The sequence below is a fragment of the Rana temporaria genome, chromosome 9, assembly GCF_905171775.1.
Source record: "Rana temporaria chromosome 9, aRanTem1.1, whole genome shotgun sequence".
Taxonomy (NCBI): domain Eukaryota; kingdom Metazoa; phylum Chordata; class Amphibia; order Anura; family Ranidae; genus Rana; species Rana temporaria.
In genome coordinates this window covers 22,736,465-22,753,722 of record NC_053497.1, presented here as the reverse complement: position 1 = coordinate 22,753,722, position 17,258 = coordinate 22,736,465, and the positions used below count along the sequence as shown (strand labels likewise).

The 17,258-nt window shown below is 46.9% G+C and overlaps 1 protein-coding gene across 2 annotated transcripts in view; it reads right to left on the bottom strand.

The window, feature by feature from the left end:
• LOC120913185 overlaps positions 1-17,258 on the bottom strand; it is a 161,596-nt gene that overhangs the window by 87,565 nt on the left and 56,773 nt on the right. For both annotated transcript variants that reach the window (XM_040322956.1, XM_040322957.1), the window contains 2 exons: positions 5,078-5,198; positions 2,844-2,969 (listed from right to left, as the gene is read on the bottom strand). In XM_040322956.1, the coding sequence (XP_040178890.1) occupies positions 2,844-2,969; positions 5,078-5,198 (247 nt within the window). The remainder of the gene's footprint in view (positions 1-2,843; positions 2,970-5,077; positions 5,199-17,258) is intronic.

The window sequence follows — 17,258 nt, the reverse complement described above, 5'->3', positions numbered from 1 at the left end:
GGGGGGGTGGGGTTGGGAGGAAGGGACCTCTCTGCTCCAGCAAACTGCAGCCTGCAGCCTGGAACCATGAGGAGGTCAGCGTTTTGCCTGCTTTGCAGGCCGTGAGGAGGAAGACTGAATGGAGCATCGCCTGGAGGCTTGCAGGTAAGCACAGCTCTCTGACACACACATATACTTTTATATCACACAGGCCCCACTCAATGCTTTTCCAACACTACAAGGGAGGTCACATCTTATGGGGAATAATACATATAGAGCCATCCTATCTTTATGATATGTGACTAGTTTGCCAGATGCAGCGCATAACTTTAGGCATGTCCCCTGTGACCCCCCAGAAAAAACCTGCTAAGAACCAAGTTCCGCAAGTTTTCCCCTCACTTACCTGCTCCATGCCGCAGGACTTTGCCAAGCAAGAGGCCCAATCTTCCCCCATCTCGGTGGGGATGTCTAGACCTTCAGGCCCTGGGTTCCTATGAAGGATCCACTGTCCTGGGCCCATATAGCACTCTGGCAACAGAAACATTAGGCACCCAAAGGTTTCTAAGTTCTGGGCCCAGGGTCCAGCTCTCTAAAAAGAAAAGCATTATGGGCTATACCCCAAGGGTTTGGGGTCCGGTTACTGACCACTTTAGCGCTGAGGCTTTTTTGGACAGAACCGGTTAGCTCACCTAATCCCAAGGATGTGGAGGCAAGCTAAACCATGACTAACACCTAAGACACTGGCGGAAAAACTGAGGTACTCCTCCTATGGGAGGGGGTTATATAGGGAGGGGCATTTCCTGTTTGAGATTGCCAGTGTCTACACCTGAAGGTACTCCATATAACCCATATAGTAATGAATGCCGCTCTGTGTCCCGTGATGTACGATAAAGAAATTAATTTGCAATGGTAACTCTGTGCCCCGAGCCCACCCTGTTTTGAAGCCAATTAGAGCCTCAGGATTAACAAAAAAAAGAAAAAGAAAACCCCCATTGAAATCCATGTGTCTGGCACCCTGCATGGAGATTAAGGGCCAGGCGCATGGATTGGGGGAGAGAGGGGGGTGCGGAACCTCTGCGCCCTGCATTGACGGGCCATCACTGGTTGGCGATGAGATCTGTACCTGACTATATCTTCCATAGGCTAACAGCCACACACAACTGGGTAACAGGTAAATAATTTTTCACCCTAATGCATTCTATGCATTAAGGTGAAAAAACATCCGAGTATTAGCGCCCCCCCCCCCCCCCCCCAGCTCCCTCGATTACTTAGCAAAAACGAAAAGAACTCTGGACAGCCGCACTCCAAAATAACTTAAAATAAAGTTGGTCTTTTAATGTAAAAAGTACATACAGGCACTGCAAACAACAGATACAGATTGGCCGACGCGTTTCACGCTGCAATTCAGCGCTTAGTCATGGCTTAGTCATGGCCCCCCCCCCCCCCAGCCCCCTCGATTACTTACCTGACCCCTCGAAAGTCCCGCGCCGTGAACGTGCAGGCTTCTCGGCCATCTTCCTGGCTCATTCATTGGTTGATTGAAAGCAGCGCAGCCATTGGCTCGCGCTGCTGTCAATCACATTCAATGATGCGGCGGGGCAGGGGCCGATCGATACAGTAAGCAGCTATGGCCGCCGGCTGTATCGTGGGAGCGCGCCCGCAAGCACTCAACACCATGCGAGGAAGATCGCATGAAGGTGTTGAGTCCTTGCGGGGGGAGCCGAGACAGCCGCCGAGGGACCCCAGAAGACCAGGTTCGGGGCCACTCTGTACAAAACGAGCTGCACAGTGGAGGCAAGTATAACATGTTTGTTATTTAAAAAAAATAAAACATTTCTTCAGTGATCCTTTAAGGTTTAAACTGCTGTGTAAAAGAGTCTGGGCCAGATACAGGTACCTTTGGCGTATCTCTGCGGCGGCGTAACGTATCCGATTTACGCTACGCCGCCACAAGTTTTTCAGACAAGTGCTTTATTCACAAAGCACTTGCCTGTAAAGTTGCAGCGGCATAGCGTAAATCACCCGGCGGAATTCAAATTCGGCGGGTAGGGGGCGTGTATCATTTAAATGAAGTGCGTCCCCGCGCCGAACGAACTGCGCATGCGCCGTCCGTAAAATATCCCAGTGTGCATTGCTCCGAATGACGTCGCAATGATGTCATTGGTTTCAACGTGAACGTAAATGACGTCCAGCCCCATTCACGGACGACTTACGCAAACGACGTTTAACTTTTTAAAATGTTGACGCGGGAACGACGGCCATACTTAACATTGGCTGCGCCTCATATAGCAGGGGCAACTTTACGCAGGGAAAAGCCTAACGTAAACGTCGTAACTTTACTGCGTCGGCCGCGCGTACGTTCTGGAATTCGCGTATCTAGCTAATTTGCATACGCTACGCGGAAATCGACGGAAGCGCCACATAGCGGGCAAAAAAAAATTGCAGTTTAGATCCGACGGCATAAGACACTTACACCTGTCGGATCTAATGGATATCTATGCGGAACTGATTCTAAGAATCAGTCGCATAGATACGACGGCCCAGATTAGGACTTACGACGGCGTACATGGCGCTGCGCCGTCGTAAGTCCTTTGAGAATCTGGGCCTCTGTCTTTTTTATTTTATTTGTTAAAGCTAAAGACAAACACACCTAAAAGTACGAAGAAGATTGGGCATCACATACAGAATGGGCTTGATGCAACTTTAGAAATGTTTTTTTTTGTATCACACTTTACAACAAATGTAATTAAACTCATCAATTTAGAATGCCATGTTGACTTTATAGCAAAATACAGTGAAGACTAGTCACACGTAGTTACTTGTAGTAAGTAATACTGCTTCAGAACTATCAGACCCACTCTTACCTTGCTGTGATGTGGAGGAAGGTTCTTCAAGTCCTGCTGTAGGACATGTAGCTCTCTCATGATCTCAGGTGCCTCTTGCCGTAAAAAGCTGTATTTTTTGCTTAGTGTTTGAAGCTGACTCTCTGCCTATACATGACGAAGGAAAAAAAGATGGGTATGAGTTGATCATGATGAAATTCTGTCGGGGCAAACTGCTCTGATGCACATTGCTAGATTGAGATCAGGCACAGGTAAGTATAAGGGAGGGGGGTCTCTAGGGGTGGAGCTACATGCAGAAGGTTTTTTTACCTTAATGTAGAAAATGCATTAAAGCGGAGTTCCACCCAAAAGAGGAAGTTCCTCTTTAAAAGAGAAGTATGGGTTTAGTTTTCTCCCCCTAATCACACTTACCTAGTTCCCTGGTGCCTCTGCACTGAGAACCAAGCGATCAAACACTGCAGATCAATCGGTTCTCACAGGTCCCCAAGCAGAAAGCTGCTGACTGTAATAAACACAAAAACTGCTGGAACTCCACATTAAGGTTTTAGAAAAAAGTTTCATTATTTAGAACCACTTTAAAGCGGCTCTTTTTCAACTTCCCATCTATTATTTCTTCTGCCCTTGTCTTTTTAACTTTGGATAGTAAAACATTATTTTTCTGTCAGTAAATACCTTATACAGCCCACTTCCTGTTTCTTGTCTGGTCATTATCCCATACCTCCCAACCCGCACAGATTCTGCGGGACTTTCCCGCACAGACACTTCTTTCCCTCAGTCCCGCGATAGCAGTAATTTTCCCGCACCAGAAGAGGAGCCAGTGGTGGCAGCACAGGAGGAGGAGGAGGAAGGACTGCAACCCCCTCCCCTACCAAGTGTGATGTCGGACGATTTGCGGCAATTTCCCACGGCACCCCCCACCCCGCGACAGCACCCCCCCTCCCTCAACAACTTTCGCCCCCCCCCCACGCTCAAGAACTTTAGTGGCATGGAAAAAAAAATGAATGAATGTCCCACGGTTGCATTTTGAAAAAGAAGGATGTTATCCTAGGCTTATGACATCATGCACTGCTCTGTCTCTCCTGAGGTTTTTCCAGGAAGGGAGGGGGGATGAGTCATAAGAGGGCCAACAAGAGCTGGAGATGTGTCTCTGTGTGTCTGTGTAAATCCGGGAAGTGAACGGGCAGAAGCTTCAGCTGCCCACAGTTAAAATGGCTGCAGCCAGACTTAGTGGAGTGATATTACTGCAACATACAGTATTTGGCAAGTACAGAATCACAAAATATTTATATACATATATATATATATATATATATATATATATATACATATACATATATATATATATATATATATACATATACATATATATATATATATATATATTACACATACATACACACACAGCTTTTTTTCAGCGGGAACGCGGGGGAACGCAGTTCCGGCACCTTCTGAACTGACTGTATGTAATGGCAAGGGAATGCCGGGGTGTGCTGCAGGGTATTGATGCTCACTGCTGTGGATCTATTTTTGCAGGGGGATTCTATTGTTGCTGGTGGGGGACCTATTGTTTCTAGGGGGGTGGAGGGGGGGTCAGTTGCTGCTGAAAGAGATCTACTGTTGGGGGAGGGGTCTAGTGTTGATTGCAGCCAGAGAGAGTCTATTAATGCTTGCTGTACGGGGATCTGTTGATGCTGCCATGAGTCTATTGTTGCTGGCGGGGAAATTTTGTTGTGGGGGGTCCATTGTTGTTGTTAGGGGAATCTATTGTTGCTGGCTGCAGGGCATCTATTTTACTGCTTTTCTTGATATCATTACCAAATTCCATATAAATTACTTGGCACCACAAAATGATACTTGGTTCTATATTGTTTAAAAGGGGCGGTACTGGGAGGTGGGTAGGGGGCGGAGAAAAGGGGTGACTCGGAAAGGGGGAGTTCCTGCACCTATTGTCTGAGAAAAAAGCCCTGTGTGTATGTATATATATATATATATATATATATATATATATATATATAAAAAATAATATGCTAAGTGGTTGGAGGGAAGCTTCAGATTGGCAAAGAGGTGTTTATTACAAATTATGTGAGCAGACGGCAGTTCCTTTTTAATGTCTGAGGATTATTTGTATGAATATCTGGCCATCTTTTTCAGACAACTCAGGTCTTGGTTACACCAATAATAAAAAAAAAATGAAATTATCACAGTGGTTAAAAAACAAAACAAAAAAAACAGCATGTAATGCATTTTACTGTTACCTTCTTCTTGGAGGTACGTTTACTAACAAAACTTAGTGTTTCCTTAGTTCTTGGTTTATGGTCACTTATACAAAGACTACTTTCAGCCTCTGCATCTTGTAGGCTTTGCCTCCTTTGGTGCCTGCAAAGAGGAAAAAAAATGATTACAGATTGCAGATGTAATTCACAGTTTTACAGATACGCATCTGTATTTTAGACATGTGACTGTAATTATTAAATCTCACTGGACTCAGCTGAAAAAAAAAAAAAAAAAAAGCACCTTTAGCCTGGTGTGTTAGCTCTGTTAAGCCTAATGCCGCGTACACACCATCACTTTATGTGATGAAAAAAAACGACACTTTCTGTGAAGTAAAAAATTATGTTTTTGAAACTTCAATTTTCAAAGACGAAGTTGCCTACACACCATCGTTTTCTCACAATGATCTTGCAAAGTGAGGTTACGTTCCACCACGTTTTACCATTGAAGCTTGCTTCATAAGTAGCTTCTGGGCATGTGTGGATGAAAAAACGTCTTAGAAAACGACGTTTTTTGCTACACACGGTCAATTTCTGTGAAGTAAAAAGTGCACTTTTGAAAAACGACACATAAAATTGAAGCATGCTTCAATTTTTTTTGGTCGTTTTTTACAAGACATAAAACGAAGTTTTCCCCCACACACAGTCAATTAAAGTGACGTTTTTAAAAACGTCATTTTTTTTCATCACATAAAGTGATGGTGTGTACGCGGCATTAAAGTGTAAGTTCACAGAAAATCTTTAAAGTGACCTTACACTGTACCCCTGCGGTTCCAGACTGCCGTGATCCCCCATCACCGCTCCAGGGTTTGGAAATCGCTTGGGCAGTATGGACTGCAGGGATTCTAATTGGCATGCAGCATCACATGGACGGCGCTGACCAATCAGAAGCCGTCTAGCCTGTACTGTCAGAACTACATATGCCCAGACCAGTGAAGCGGCTTTTCCGTGTCGGACTGCGGGGGATCGAGGCAGTCTGGTATAGCGGGACCGGGGGGAATGAGGAGGGGGTCCAGTGTAATGGTCACATTGCAGATTTTTGGAACTTCACCTAAAAACGGGAGTTGAGCTTCATCTTTTCCTCCTCTGCCACTTTTGGAAAAGGTTTTCTTTTTTGGGGGGTGGGGGGCATGTACCTAGTTTTGTCAGGTACCTGCTCCCACTTTTGCTGGAATCGCCTATGTTAGGCATGTCCAAAGTCCCACCTGCAGGCCAATTGTGCCCCACTGGAAATTTGCTATCTATCTTTTGTGGCCCCCAACGAATCCCTGAGCACCACTCGGCGCTCGGGGGTTTGTTGGGGAGTCACAAAAGATATATACCAGATTTACCATTCTGGCAGCCTCAGAGGGCATAGGGAGGGGGTCTCCCTGTCCCCTCTGGGGACAGCGCCATCACATTATATACAGGTGAATCTCCTGTTTACTCGGCGGCCCCTGTAATAGGAAGCCCCGTCTTATGGGCTGCCATTGGACAACTGTTCTGTCTATCATAGGAGGCGGGACTTTGTATTAAAGAGGCCACAGAATAAACAGGAGATTCTCCTGTATGTAATCTGTTGGCGCTCATCCCGCCCCCTCCGCAGATAGGCATTGATCAGGCTGCACCGATGGCAATGGTGAGGCTGCATTCATGGCAATGTTGAGGCTGCATTCATGGCAATGGTGAGATTGCATCGATGGGCACTTACCCTCAATTTGCTTCACAGTTCTTCATTAAAAAAAAAAAAAAAATCCCTGAAACTTTCCTCTTAACCGCTTCCCGCCTGGGCCCATAGTAATACGACGGCCGCAGGAACCTTTCATCCCTCCGGGCAGCCGTCATATGGCGTTCTGGGATTCCCACAGTGTGGAGCGCGCGCTGCATCACTGGGGACCCCGATGCGCGTGCTCGGCGACCGCGATGTCCGCTGGGCACCCTTGTTCACAGAGCCAGGGACGTGGATCTCTGTGTGTAAACCCAGAGATCCACGTCCTGTCAGGGAGAGGAGACCGATGGTGTGTCTCTTGTACATAGGGACACCGATCGGTCTCCTCCCCTTGTGAGTCCCCCTCCCCCACAGTAAGAATCACTCACTAGGGAACACATTAACCCCTTGATTACCCCCTAGTGTTAACCCCTTCCCTGCCAGTCACATTTATACAGTAATCAGTGCATATTTATAGCACTGAGCAGTGAATGGTCGCAAAATAGTGTCAAAAGTTCCTGTACTACTTCGGGGGTGGCTCGGGGCGACCTGCATTGACTTCTATGCAGAAGTCGTTTTGCAAATCTCCACTGAATTCGTCCTCAGGACGACTTGCAGAGTCGCCCCCAAAGTCGTACCGCTGCTATGTGAACTGACTCTCAGAGTAGCAATAAGTTGCTAAATGTTGTACCTTCATTATAAGTAACCATATTGCTACACTTAGGCCCCGTACACACGACCGAATCGATCCGCTGGGATTGATCCGCGGATCAGTTCCAGCAGATAGATCCGGTCGTGTGTACGTCCGAGCGGATATTTCCCAGCGGATAAAAATCCAGCCGACGGATTCCCAGCGGATAAAAATTTCTTAGCATGCTAAGAAATCTATCTGCTGGAATCCAGTCCAGCGGACTGATCCGGTCGTCTGTACAGACTCACCGGATCAGTCCGTCCGCTCCCCTCCCTCGCATGCGTCGTAATGATTCGACGCATGCGTGGAAGTATTTACCTTCCAGGGTCGCGCACGTCACCGCGTCATCGTTGCGGCCACGTCACCGCGTATATGTATTCCGCGGGGATTTCGATCTGATGGTGTGTACAGCCATCAGATCCAAATCCGCCAGAGGATTTATCCGCTGGAAACGGTCCGGCGGACCGTTTCCAGCGGATATCCTCTCGTGTGTACAAGGCCTAAGAGGCTCCTCTCCTTTTTTATACTCAGTTGTGACATGACGCTACTCTTATATCAAGACATCGCTTGTATATCAAGGCAACATTTATTAACCACTTGCTTACTGGGCACATATACCCCCTTCCTGCCCAGGCTAAATTTCAGCTTCGTGCGACGTGGCTCCCAAACAAAATTGGGGTCCTTTTTTTTTTCACAAATAGAGCTTTCTTTTGGTGGTATTTGATCACCTCTGCGGTTTTTATTTTTTGTGCTATAAACAAAAAAAGGGTGACAATTTGGAAAAAAAACGCAATATTTTTTTACTTTTTGCTATAATAAATATCCCAATTTTTTTTTTTTTTATGTTTTCAGTTTAGGCCGATACGTATTCTTCTACATATTTTTGGTAAAAAAAAAAAAATCGCAATTAGCGTATACAAATGTAGCGCCTACAAAATAGGGGATAGAATTATGACATTTTTTTTTTTACTAGTAATGGCGGCGATCTGCAATTTTTATTGTGACTGCGACATTATGGCGGACACATTGGACACTTTTGACACATTTTTGGGACCATTCATATTTATGCAGCGAACAGTGCTATAAATAAGCACCGATTACTGTATAAATGTGACTGGCAGGGAAGGGGTTAACACTAGGGGGCGAGGAAGGGGTTAAATGTGTACCCTACTAGTGATTCTAACTGTGGGGGGAGGGGACTGACTTGGGGAGGTGAGCGATCTGTGTCCCTATGTACAAGGGACACAGCATCGCTCTCCTCTCCCTGACAGGACGTGGATCTCTGTGTTTACACACACAGATCCACGTCCTGGTCTATGTAACGGCTGATCGCCAAGCACGCGCATCGGCACCACAGTGATGCGCCGGAGGAGCTCGCGTGCGCTTCAGTGGCCCGGAGGAGCCGAGGACGTCAATAGACGTCCTCCCGGCATTGTAGAGCCACCTTGTGGCCGTCATTGTACAATGCCGGGGCTCCAAGAGGTTAAAACATTTTGCTTGTCTTGCAAAACGCTCTCAAACCAAGTTACTCTCAAACCAAGGTTTTACTGTACTGTAGCTGCTGACTTTAATTTTTATTAGACTGAGATACCTCTTTAAAAGATACAAAGTTATACAGTAAGGCAAATCTAAGTGGAAAGGAAAGTGATGCTTTATATAGAGATCACGGTTATATGTGCAGCAAAGATTTGGACCTTCCCATATCTAAGCATACTGGAGACTTTACTTGTGTAAAAGTGAAGGGGCCCTGCCCGAGTTACATCTGTGTTTAATTTACCACTCGCAGCCTATTAAACACTCACTCCAGATGGCTTATGATATTTACAAAGGAACAAGCAGAATGAAAACAAACATTTGTGGCATTTTCTAGATGCAAGCAAAACTGTTTCAAGTTAAGCACAGGAAAATGTCCTGCTATGGGGATACACTGAAGAGGAGCAACGGTCATGTTGTCTGCCCAGTCTTCCATAGTTTGACACCTATACCCTCACCGCCGAAGTGAATACGCGCAGCAACTAAAATGGAACATTATTAACCACTTGCCGTCCACAATACGTAGAAAACACGTCACTGGACTTCAAGTGGTAAAACAATCAGCAAAGTCAGGGGTGATTCAGGCAGTTCTAGAGCTGCCAGATCCCCTTCACTTCATCATAAAGTTACACCACTGTATCTAAGGAGGGAGCCATGGTTGTCCCTCTAGGCCAGGGGTGGGCAATTATTTTTTCGATGGGGCCACATGAGAAACTAAAAATATTTTGGAGGGCCGGGCCAAAAGGCTAAACTCAATACTGCATAAAATCAATTGTATTTCTTTATAAAAAGCAGTAAATATCATTGTTGGACAACTGGTACGAGTACTTGTTATAGTTAAACAATGAAAAAGTGAGGTTGCCTTACAAGAAAAATGTTTTAAAGGGGAGTTCCAGCCATTTTTATGTTTATTAAAAGTCAGCAGCAACAAAAAGTGTAGCTGCTGGCTTTTAATAAACAGGCACTTACCTGCTCCAGCGACGCGCCGGCCGGGGCTCCGCTCCTCTCCCCCCCTCCCCGGCCGGCGTCTTCATCTTCGGTGTGGGCACCCGGCCGTGACAGCTTTCGGCTTCACGGCCGGGCACCCACTGCGCATGCGCGAGCGGCGCGGCACTGCGCATGCGCGAGCGGCGCGGCCCGGCGCCGCGCCGTGTAATTGGCCAGGAGATCGCCTAGGACCTGTGACGTGTCCTAGGCGATCGCCTACAGCAGCCACTTCCTGAAGGCGATTAAGCTTAGTCGCCTACAGGAAGGAGGAAGTGGGACAGGAAGTCCCACTCGTGCTGAAGCCCCCACTCCCCCCCCAAAAAAATTACATGCCAAATGTGGCATGTAAGGGGGAGAGGAGTGGGTTAAGAGGAAGTTCCAAATTTGGGTGGAACTCCTCTTTAATTTATTAAACAAAATTTCCCAAAACAATGAACATTTTTCACTATTTGTCACTCATATTAGTGAAAATTTCCAGAGAGGATCAGAGACTGCGGACATGATACCAGAGAGGATCAGAGACTGCAGACATTGTCCCCATAAAGTCCTGCCAAACGACAATGTATGCCGTGTCATAAATTATGGTTTATGTATGTCTTATTGTCTTAGTGATTGATTCACATCACAACTTCATTGATAGCTTTTGTTTGTATGATTTTTAGTTTTGCTCATTACTGCCACACACGTGCAATGCATGGCTGCATGTGTGTGGCAGTGATGAGCAAAAGCAAAAATCATACAAAAAATAAGGGTATCAATTTCAAATCAATGAAGTTGTGATGTTAATCAATCACTAAGACATACATAAACCAGTGTGCCATCAATTGCTGCCAGTGTGCCATCAATTGCTGCCAGTGTGCCATCAATTGCTGTCAGTGTGCCACCAGTGTGCCATCAATTGCTGCCAGTGTGCCATCAATTGCTGCCAGTGTGCCATCAATTGCTGCCAGTGTGCCACCAGTGTGCCATCAATTGCTGCCAGTGTGCCATCAATTGCTGCCAGTGTGCCATCAATTGCTGCCAGTGTGCCACCAGTGTGCCATCAATTGCTGCCAGTGTGCCATCAATTGCTGCCAGTGTGCCACCAGTGTGCCATCAATTGCTGCCAGTGTGCCATCAATTGGTGCCAGTGTGCCATCAATTGCTGCCAGTGTGCCACCAGTGTGCCATCAATTGCTGCCAGTGTGCCATCAATTGGTGCCAGTGTGCCATCAATTGGTGTCAGTGTGCCACCAGTGTGCCATCAATTGCTGCCAGTGTGCCATCAATTGCTGCCAGCATCCCCACAAGCAAGTACCTGATGATGATGATGATGATGAAATCTCTGTCCTGTCAGTGTTTTGCTGCCTGCAGTCCTCGGCCGTCTCGGGTCTCCTACAGCAGCCTGTGCAGTGTGCACAGTGTGAGGTGAGGAGTCGGGACCGGGTCATTACTTGGCGGGAATTGGGGGACTTTTTTGAATTCGGGGACACTCACTCCACGTGGTGACGGGCGGCTGGGAATGCCGTCAGCGGGGGGCGGGAAAGGAAGCGTGGCCAGCTTCAATGGCTTCTTCGGCTGAATCAGCGGGGGGCGGGAAAGGAGGCACGGCTAACACCCACAGGTTTCTTCGGCTGCACCAGCGGGGGGTGGGAAAGAGGTGCGGCTAACACCCGCAATTCTTTCGGCTGCAAATTCAGACTTCAAATTCAGATTTCTAGCGATCCGCCCGGGGGCCGGATTAAAAGGTCCGCCGGGCCGTATACGGCCCGCGGGCCGTAGTTTGCCCACCTCTGATCTAGGCCGCTCTCCTGATTTGGACTATAATTTACAAATGATAGCTGGGAATACTGATAAGATTTAAAATATCAGTTCGGTTTGCAAGAAGCTCCAAGGACACTTGAAGTCTGGAAAAATATACAGTACTGTACTTTCGAAAATTTATGGGAAAAAATATTAATTAATGCAGCATCCAATCTATGAAGCGGTAATTTACAGTATTACATTGTTGATTTAGATTTAAAGCGGAGTTCCACCCTAAAAATGAACTTTCTATTAACAGCTTGCCTTTAATGTAAAAAAAAAAAGTTTACTTCTATCTGGTTTTTACTAGGCAGATTTCGTAATCAGCCTAGTTCCTGGTCCTAGGTGGTTCAACTTCCTGTCCTAAGACCCCTTTGCCTCCTGGGAAATTATGAGACTCATTTCCCAGGAGTCTCTGGGCATTACTGTACCTAAAAATCTCCCAGCATGCACCTCTCCCTGAACACCAGGAAGAAAAAGGAACCGGGCTTCACATGCCCACACATATGATGGATACGCCCACAACATGAGCTGGAGGATATAAGTCAAGTGTTTGCAATGATTTCTGGAATGATTGGGGAGCCATTAATATGTTTTAGGGACTATCTAGCTTGCAAAAAAAAAAAATTATGCCCGGAACCCCACTTTAAGCTATCCTTTAACCCTTTCGCTGCCAGGCCTGTACATGGTAGGGCTCTAAGAGGGGGATCCCCCTTCGAAACGTGTCAGCCATCTGGAAGGTCCTACGGCGTGTTGCTCCTTGTCCATTGTGGACTCTGAAGTGCTTTTACTATCCACTTGTTTGAGTATGTTTCCTTCTTTTTGATTTTAAGTGCCCTCTCTATATTCTTTTTCACTGTACATGGTACGGAACTGACAGCTGCTGGGGTTTTATACACATTCCCAGTGTTGGTGTGTAAATCAGACGCCTGCCTATCAGGTGGAAGTATTACAGTGGCTGGGCCGACTGCCAAATGCTTCCACACACCCCCCAGTAGCAGGTGCACCCCCCCCCCCCAATGTATCCCGGAATCCACATAGCGAGTGCCCTCAGGTATGGGGAAGAGAGCTGAGCAGACACATATCCACCCTCTTTTCCTCCTTGTTGGCGACATCATTTCTGGGTCCCTTTCTTAGTGTCCCCGCATTACATTTCATTCAGTGGCACACAGGGGGGACATCCAGGGTCTTTTTGACCTCAGATGTCTCCCTAAAGAGAACCTGCCACCACAAAAATCATCATATAGGGGACGTTTTGTGATAAAGAAGAAAACATTTTTTAAGTTACACACAAGGACATAAAATCCCCCCCAAATTTTTTTTGAGGCCCCCCACTCACATATATATAACGCAGGCGTTAGAGCAATAATTATAGCACCAGACCTATAGGGGGCTTTATTTTGGGGGGGGGGGGGGGGGTATGTAATCTTTAGGTCTTAAATTATTTTTTAAATGTGTGTAAAAAAAAATGGCTCTGGCAGCAAAGGGTTTAATATATGTGATGCACTGGATGTGGTGGACACCAAAATAATACAAAAAGTACAAGTACTAAGAAGCAAATTTGCTCCCCCCCCCCCCATATTACAAAGTAAAAGATTGCATTTTGGAATTTCTACAGCTATTGATTTAAAATAATATTCTACTTTTAATACAGCACAGTGGTGTAGTGGTTAGCACTTCCACCTAGCAGCAAAGGGTCGCTGGTTCAAATCCCGACCACAACACCATCTGCCTGGAGTTTGCATGTTCTCCTTGGGCTAGATTCACATAGATTAGCGGATCTTTAGATCCGCGTAATTTATGTGATTTACGATCCGCCGGCGCACTTTTGCGAGACTAGTGCAGTATTCACAAAGCACTTACCTCCAAACTTGCACCGGCGGATCGTAACTCCCCCGGCGGAATTCAAATTCAGCGGCTAGGGTGAGTGTACAATTTAAATCAGGCGCGTTTCCGCGCCGATTTAACTGCGCATGCGCCACCGGCGATATTTCCCAGTGCGCATGCTCCAAATGACGTCGCTAGGACGTCATTGTTTTTCGGCGGCAACGTAAATTCCGGCCATCCGTATTCCCGACCGACTTACGCAAACGACGTAAAAATTTGAAACTCGGCGCGGGAACGACGGCCATACTTAACATTAGCTACCCCTCATATAGCAGGGGTAACTATCCGCCGGAAAAAGCCGAACGCAAACGACGTAAAAAAAAGCGTCGGGGCGGGCGTTCGTTTCTGAATCGGCGGGAAAATAAGAATTTGCATATTCCTCGCGTAAAAAACCGAAGCGACACCTAGCGGCCGGCGGGATATTGCAGCCTAAGATCCGACAGTGTAAGTCACTTACACCAGTCGGATCTAAGGGAGATCTATGCGTAACTGATTCTTATGAATCAGTCGCATAGATCCGACCGTCGGATCTCAGAGATACGACGGCGTATCAGGAGATACGCCGTCGTATCTCTTTGTGAATCTGGCCCGTGTGTCTGCGTTGGTTTCCTCCGGGTACTACGGTTTCCTCCCACACTCCAAAGACATGCTGGTAGGTTAATTGGATCCTGTCCAATTTGGCCCAGTATATGTATATATGTGTGTTTGACTGTGTGTCCCAAGCGTGTCGAGATCCTACGGGGTAAATGACCGCACCAGCCAGGAAGACACTGGCTGCAAAAAGCGCCTAGAGGTGATTCAGTTTGCATGTGTAGCGCTATACAAGTCACTCATTCATTCAATCACATTTGATCTCTTCAGTGTTATTAACCGATTATAGTATAAACATATTGCTGGCAAGGAGGGGGGCAGAAATTACAGATTCGATCGTGTTAGCAGCCTAGCATTTCAGCACTGAAAGATTTCTTCTGCTATAGTAAAACATGCTGGAATTCTGCCAATTCACTAGAGACTCTGAAAGGTGCTAATTAGGGTTGTATGTCACAAGACAAGCTGCTCTAATAAGGGCTCACTCAGCCAATGGTACCTACACCCCTGGGGTACTTCAGACAGTTAATAAGGGGAGTAAAAGGTGCTTGTTGTAACGCAAAATACTTTCTAGTTATGAAAAATTCAGCTGCTTTCGTTTTCTACAGCATCCTGAACCGTTGGTCGTGTTATCTAAATATTGGGATCCACCAGTCTGACTTCTAATCCTTTTGGCAGAGATTGCATCACCAGACACATGGGTGGTGAACAGAGGGATAGCTTAAAGCTTGTGGGCCCTGAGACAAAAGGCCCCCTACATTACCACCCGCCAGGTCTACCGTGTGCCAAGATATTCCAAGTGGCTAAAGAGTTATTTCAGATCTTTATTTACAGATGGAATAATGCAAAAGAATTTGGAGAAACTGTCCACATTTCGAATTCTTTTTAAATACCCAGGAACAGGGTGTAACGGACCTATGCATGCTGCCGGGACAGTTATAATCGTCATGCAGGGAGGACTACAAGGAACTGCATGGCTTGTCACAATTGGATGTACCACATTGTATTCTGAGCTCAAAGGGTTAATTATAGAAGGGATTCTTCCACTGCTGAATGCTAATATTCCCTTTGCATAGCTAATGAGAACTCTCTTTTGTGTAGGTAACAGCCCCCCTGTGAGGTGTATGCTGATGGGGATTATGTGTGAGTGATAATTGTTTTAAAGGTTAATTGAATTCTATTGTCTGATCAAGTTAAGTTTAGGAGCCAAAACGTCTAGCGGCTGATTGGCTCAAGGGAATGTCATTATTTCAAAGTATGTGTATTGAAGCCCCCCCTGGGTGGGGGGGGGGGAGTGTCATTTGTTTCTGTACAGTTTGTAACCAGATATAAGGAAGAAAAATGTGGCATTAAAAGTCAGTCCTGCTTGACTCTGCAAACGTAGCCCGTCTCGTTTCTTGGAAGGGCGTTCGATGGGATATACCGGCGGTACCTGCATATCGCAGCTTGCCAGGGAAAAGGACGTCTCCAACGGCTGAGACCCTCTCACTAATCCGGGTAGCCGTTACACAGGGGTAGGCAACCTTTGAGAGGTGGAGATCTACCTAAACAACATGAAATAAATCAAAGATCACTGGGTTTCTGCGCCAGTAGGGCAGGGGACGGCGTCAGGCAGTAGGGCAGGGGACGGCGTCAGGCAGTAGGGCAGGGGACGGCGTCAGGCAGTAGGGCAGGGGACGGCGTCAGGCAGTAGGGCAGGGGACGGCGTCAGGCAGTAGGGCAGGGGACGGCGTCAGGCAGTAGGGCAGGGGACGGCGTCAGGCAGTAGGGCAGGGGACGGCGTCAGGCAGTAGGGCAGAGGACGGCGTCAGGCAGTAGGGCAGAGGACGGCGTCAGGCAGTAGGGCAGAGGACGGCGTCAGGCAGTAGGGCAGAGGACGGCGTCAGGCAGTAGGGCAGAGGACGGCGTCAGTTTTTCTATTTTTATTTTATTTATTTTTTTACCATTTTATTTCATTTTTACAATTTCATATTTTTTTTATTATTTTTATACAGTCTTTTTTAGAAGCCCTGTTGACTGGCTTTGGTGAGAGATCAGGGGTCCAAACAAACTCTCACTTTTGAGAAATGTACTGAGAATAGAGATTCCCCAGCCCTTGTCTCTGCCGCCTCAGCTGCACTGGGCAGTGAATTAATGGGAAATGCGCTGTCCTGAGTGGCTTGTGTTTCATTCACAAACCGGACGCATAGTAAACAGTTTACTATGATTCGGTTATGATTGAACACAGTGACTGATGAGTACCAATCATTCACTGTGTTCATTTAGAAAAGGAAGTGGTTGGTAAATGAATATCTACTGGCCCCTTCCTCCACTCTCCATCCTTCCATCCCCTGTCCTGGGGACAGGGGAGCACACAGGGGGCCCAAGCAGCAGAAATAAGAGTTACCTGGACAAGAGGGGCAGCATATACAGGAACCGATCCCCTCCATTTTCCCCTTCAGGTTGCAGAATTCCAGGAATGGCAGGAAGGAGATGTATATGTGTTAGGAAAGGCTTCACCCGCTGGTGGTAATGCCTGATCCATGAGCCGTAGTACCGGCGTCCACCATTGGGTGTATTCTGGCAGTGTGGGGCAGGCAGCACCTCCGTCGCTTAGGTGTTACACAGGGCAATTACTGCAGTCTCAAATACCCGGCAAGCCCTCACATACTTTGCCTTGGTATCTCTCTCCCTGACCCTGTGAACCTGCATCTGACCCTGAGCATGCATCTGACCTGATCCCTATCCCGAGCCCATCCTGGACCTATCCTTCCTGTTACCTGTTTACCTTGGATTCCTGCCCCGCAGCCTGTCCATCCATCCTCTACCTGCCCTGTTGTGTTCCCGTCCTCACCCATCTGCTGATATCCCCTGGTGTATGATCTCGGCCTGGCTTTGTTTATGATTATGGTATCTCCCCTTGATTTGTATATACTATTTGTTGTTAATTGTGCACTGGTTGTTTTCACTTGTTTGTCACCTTGTAAATAAACACCTTTTTATTTTCACTTGCATGCGTTTTTGGTCTCCTC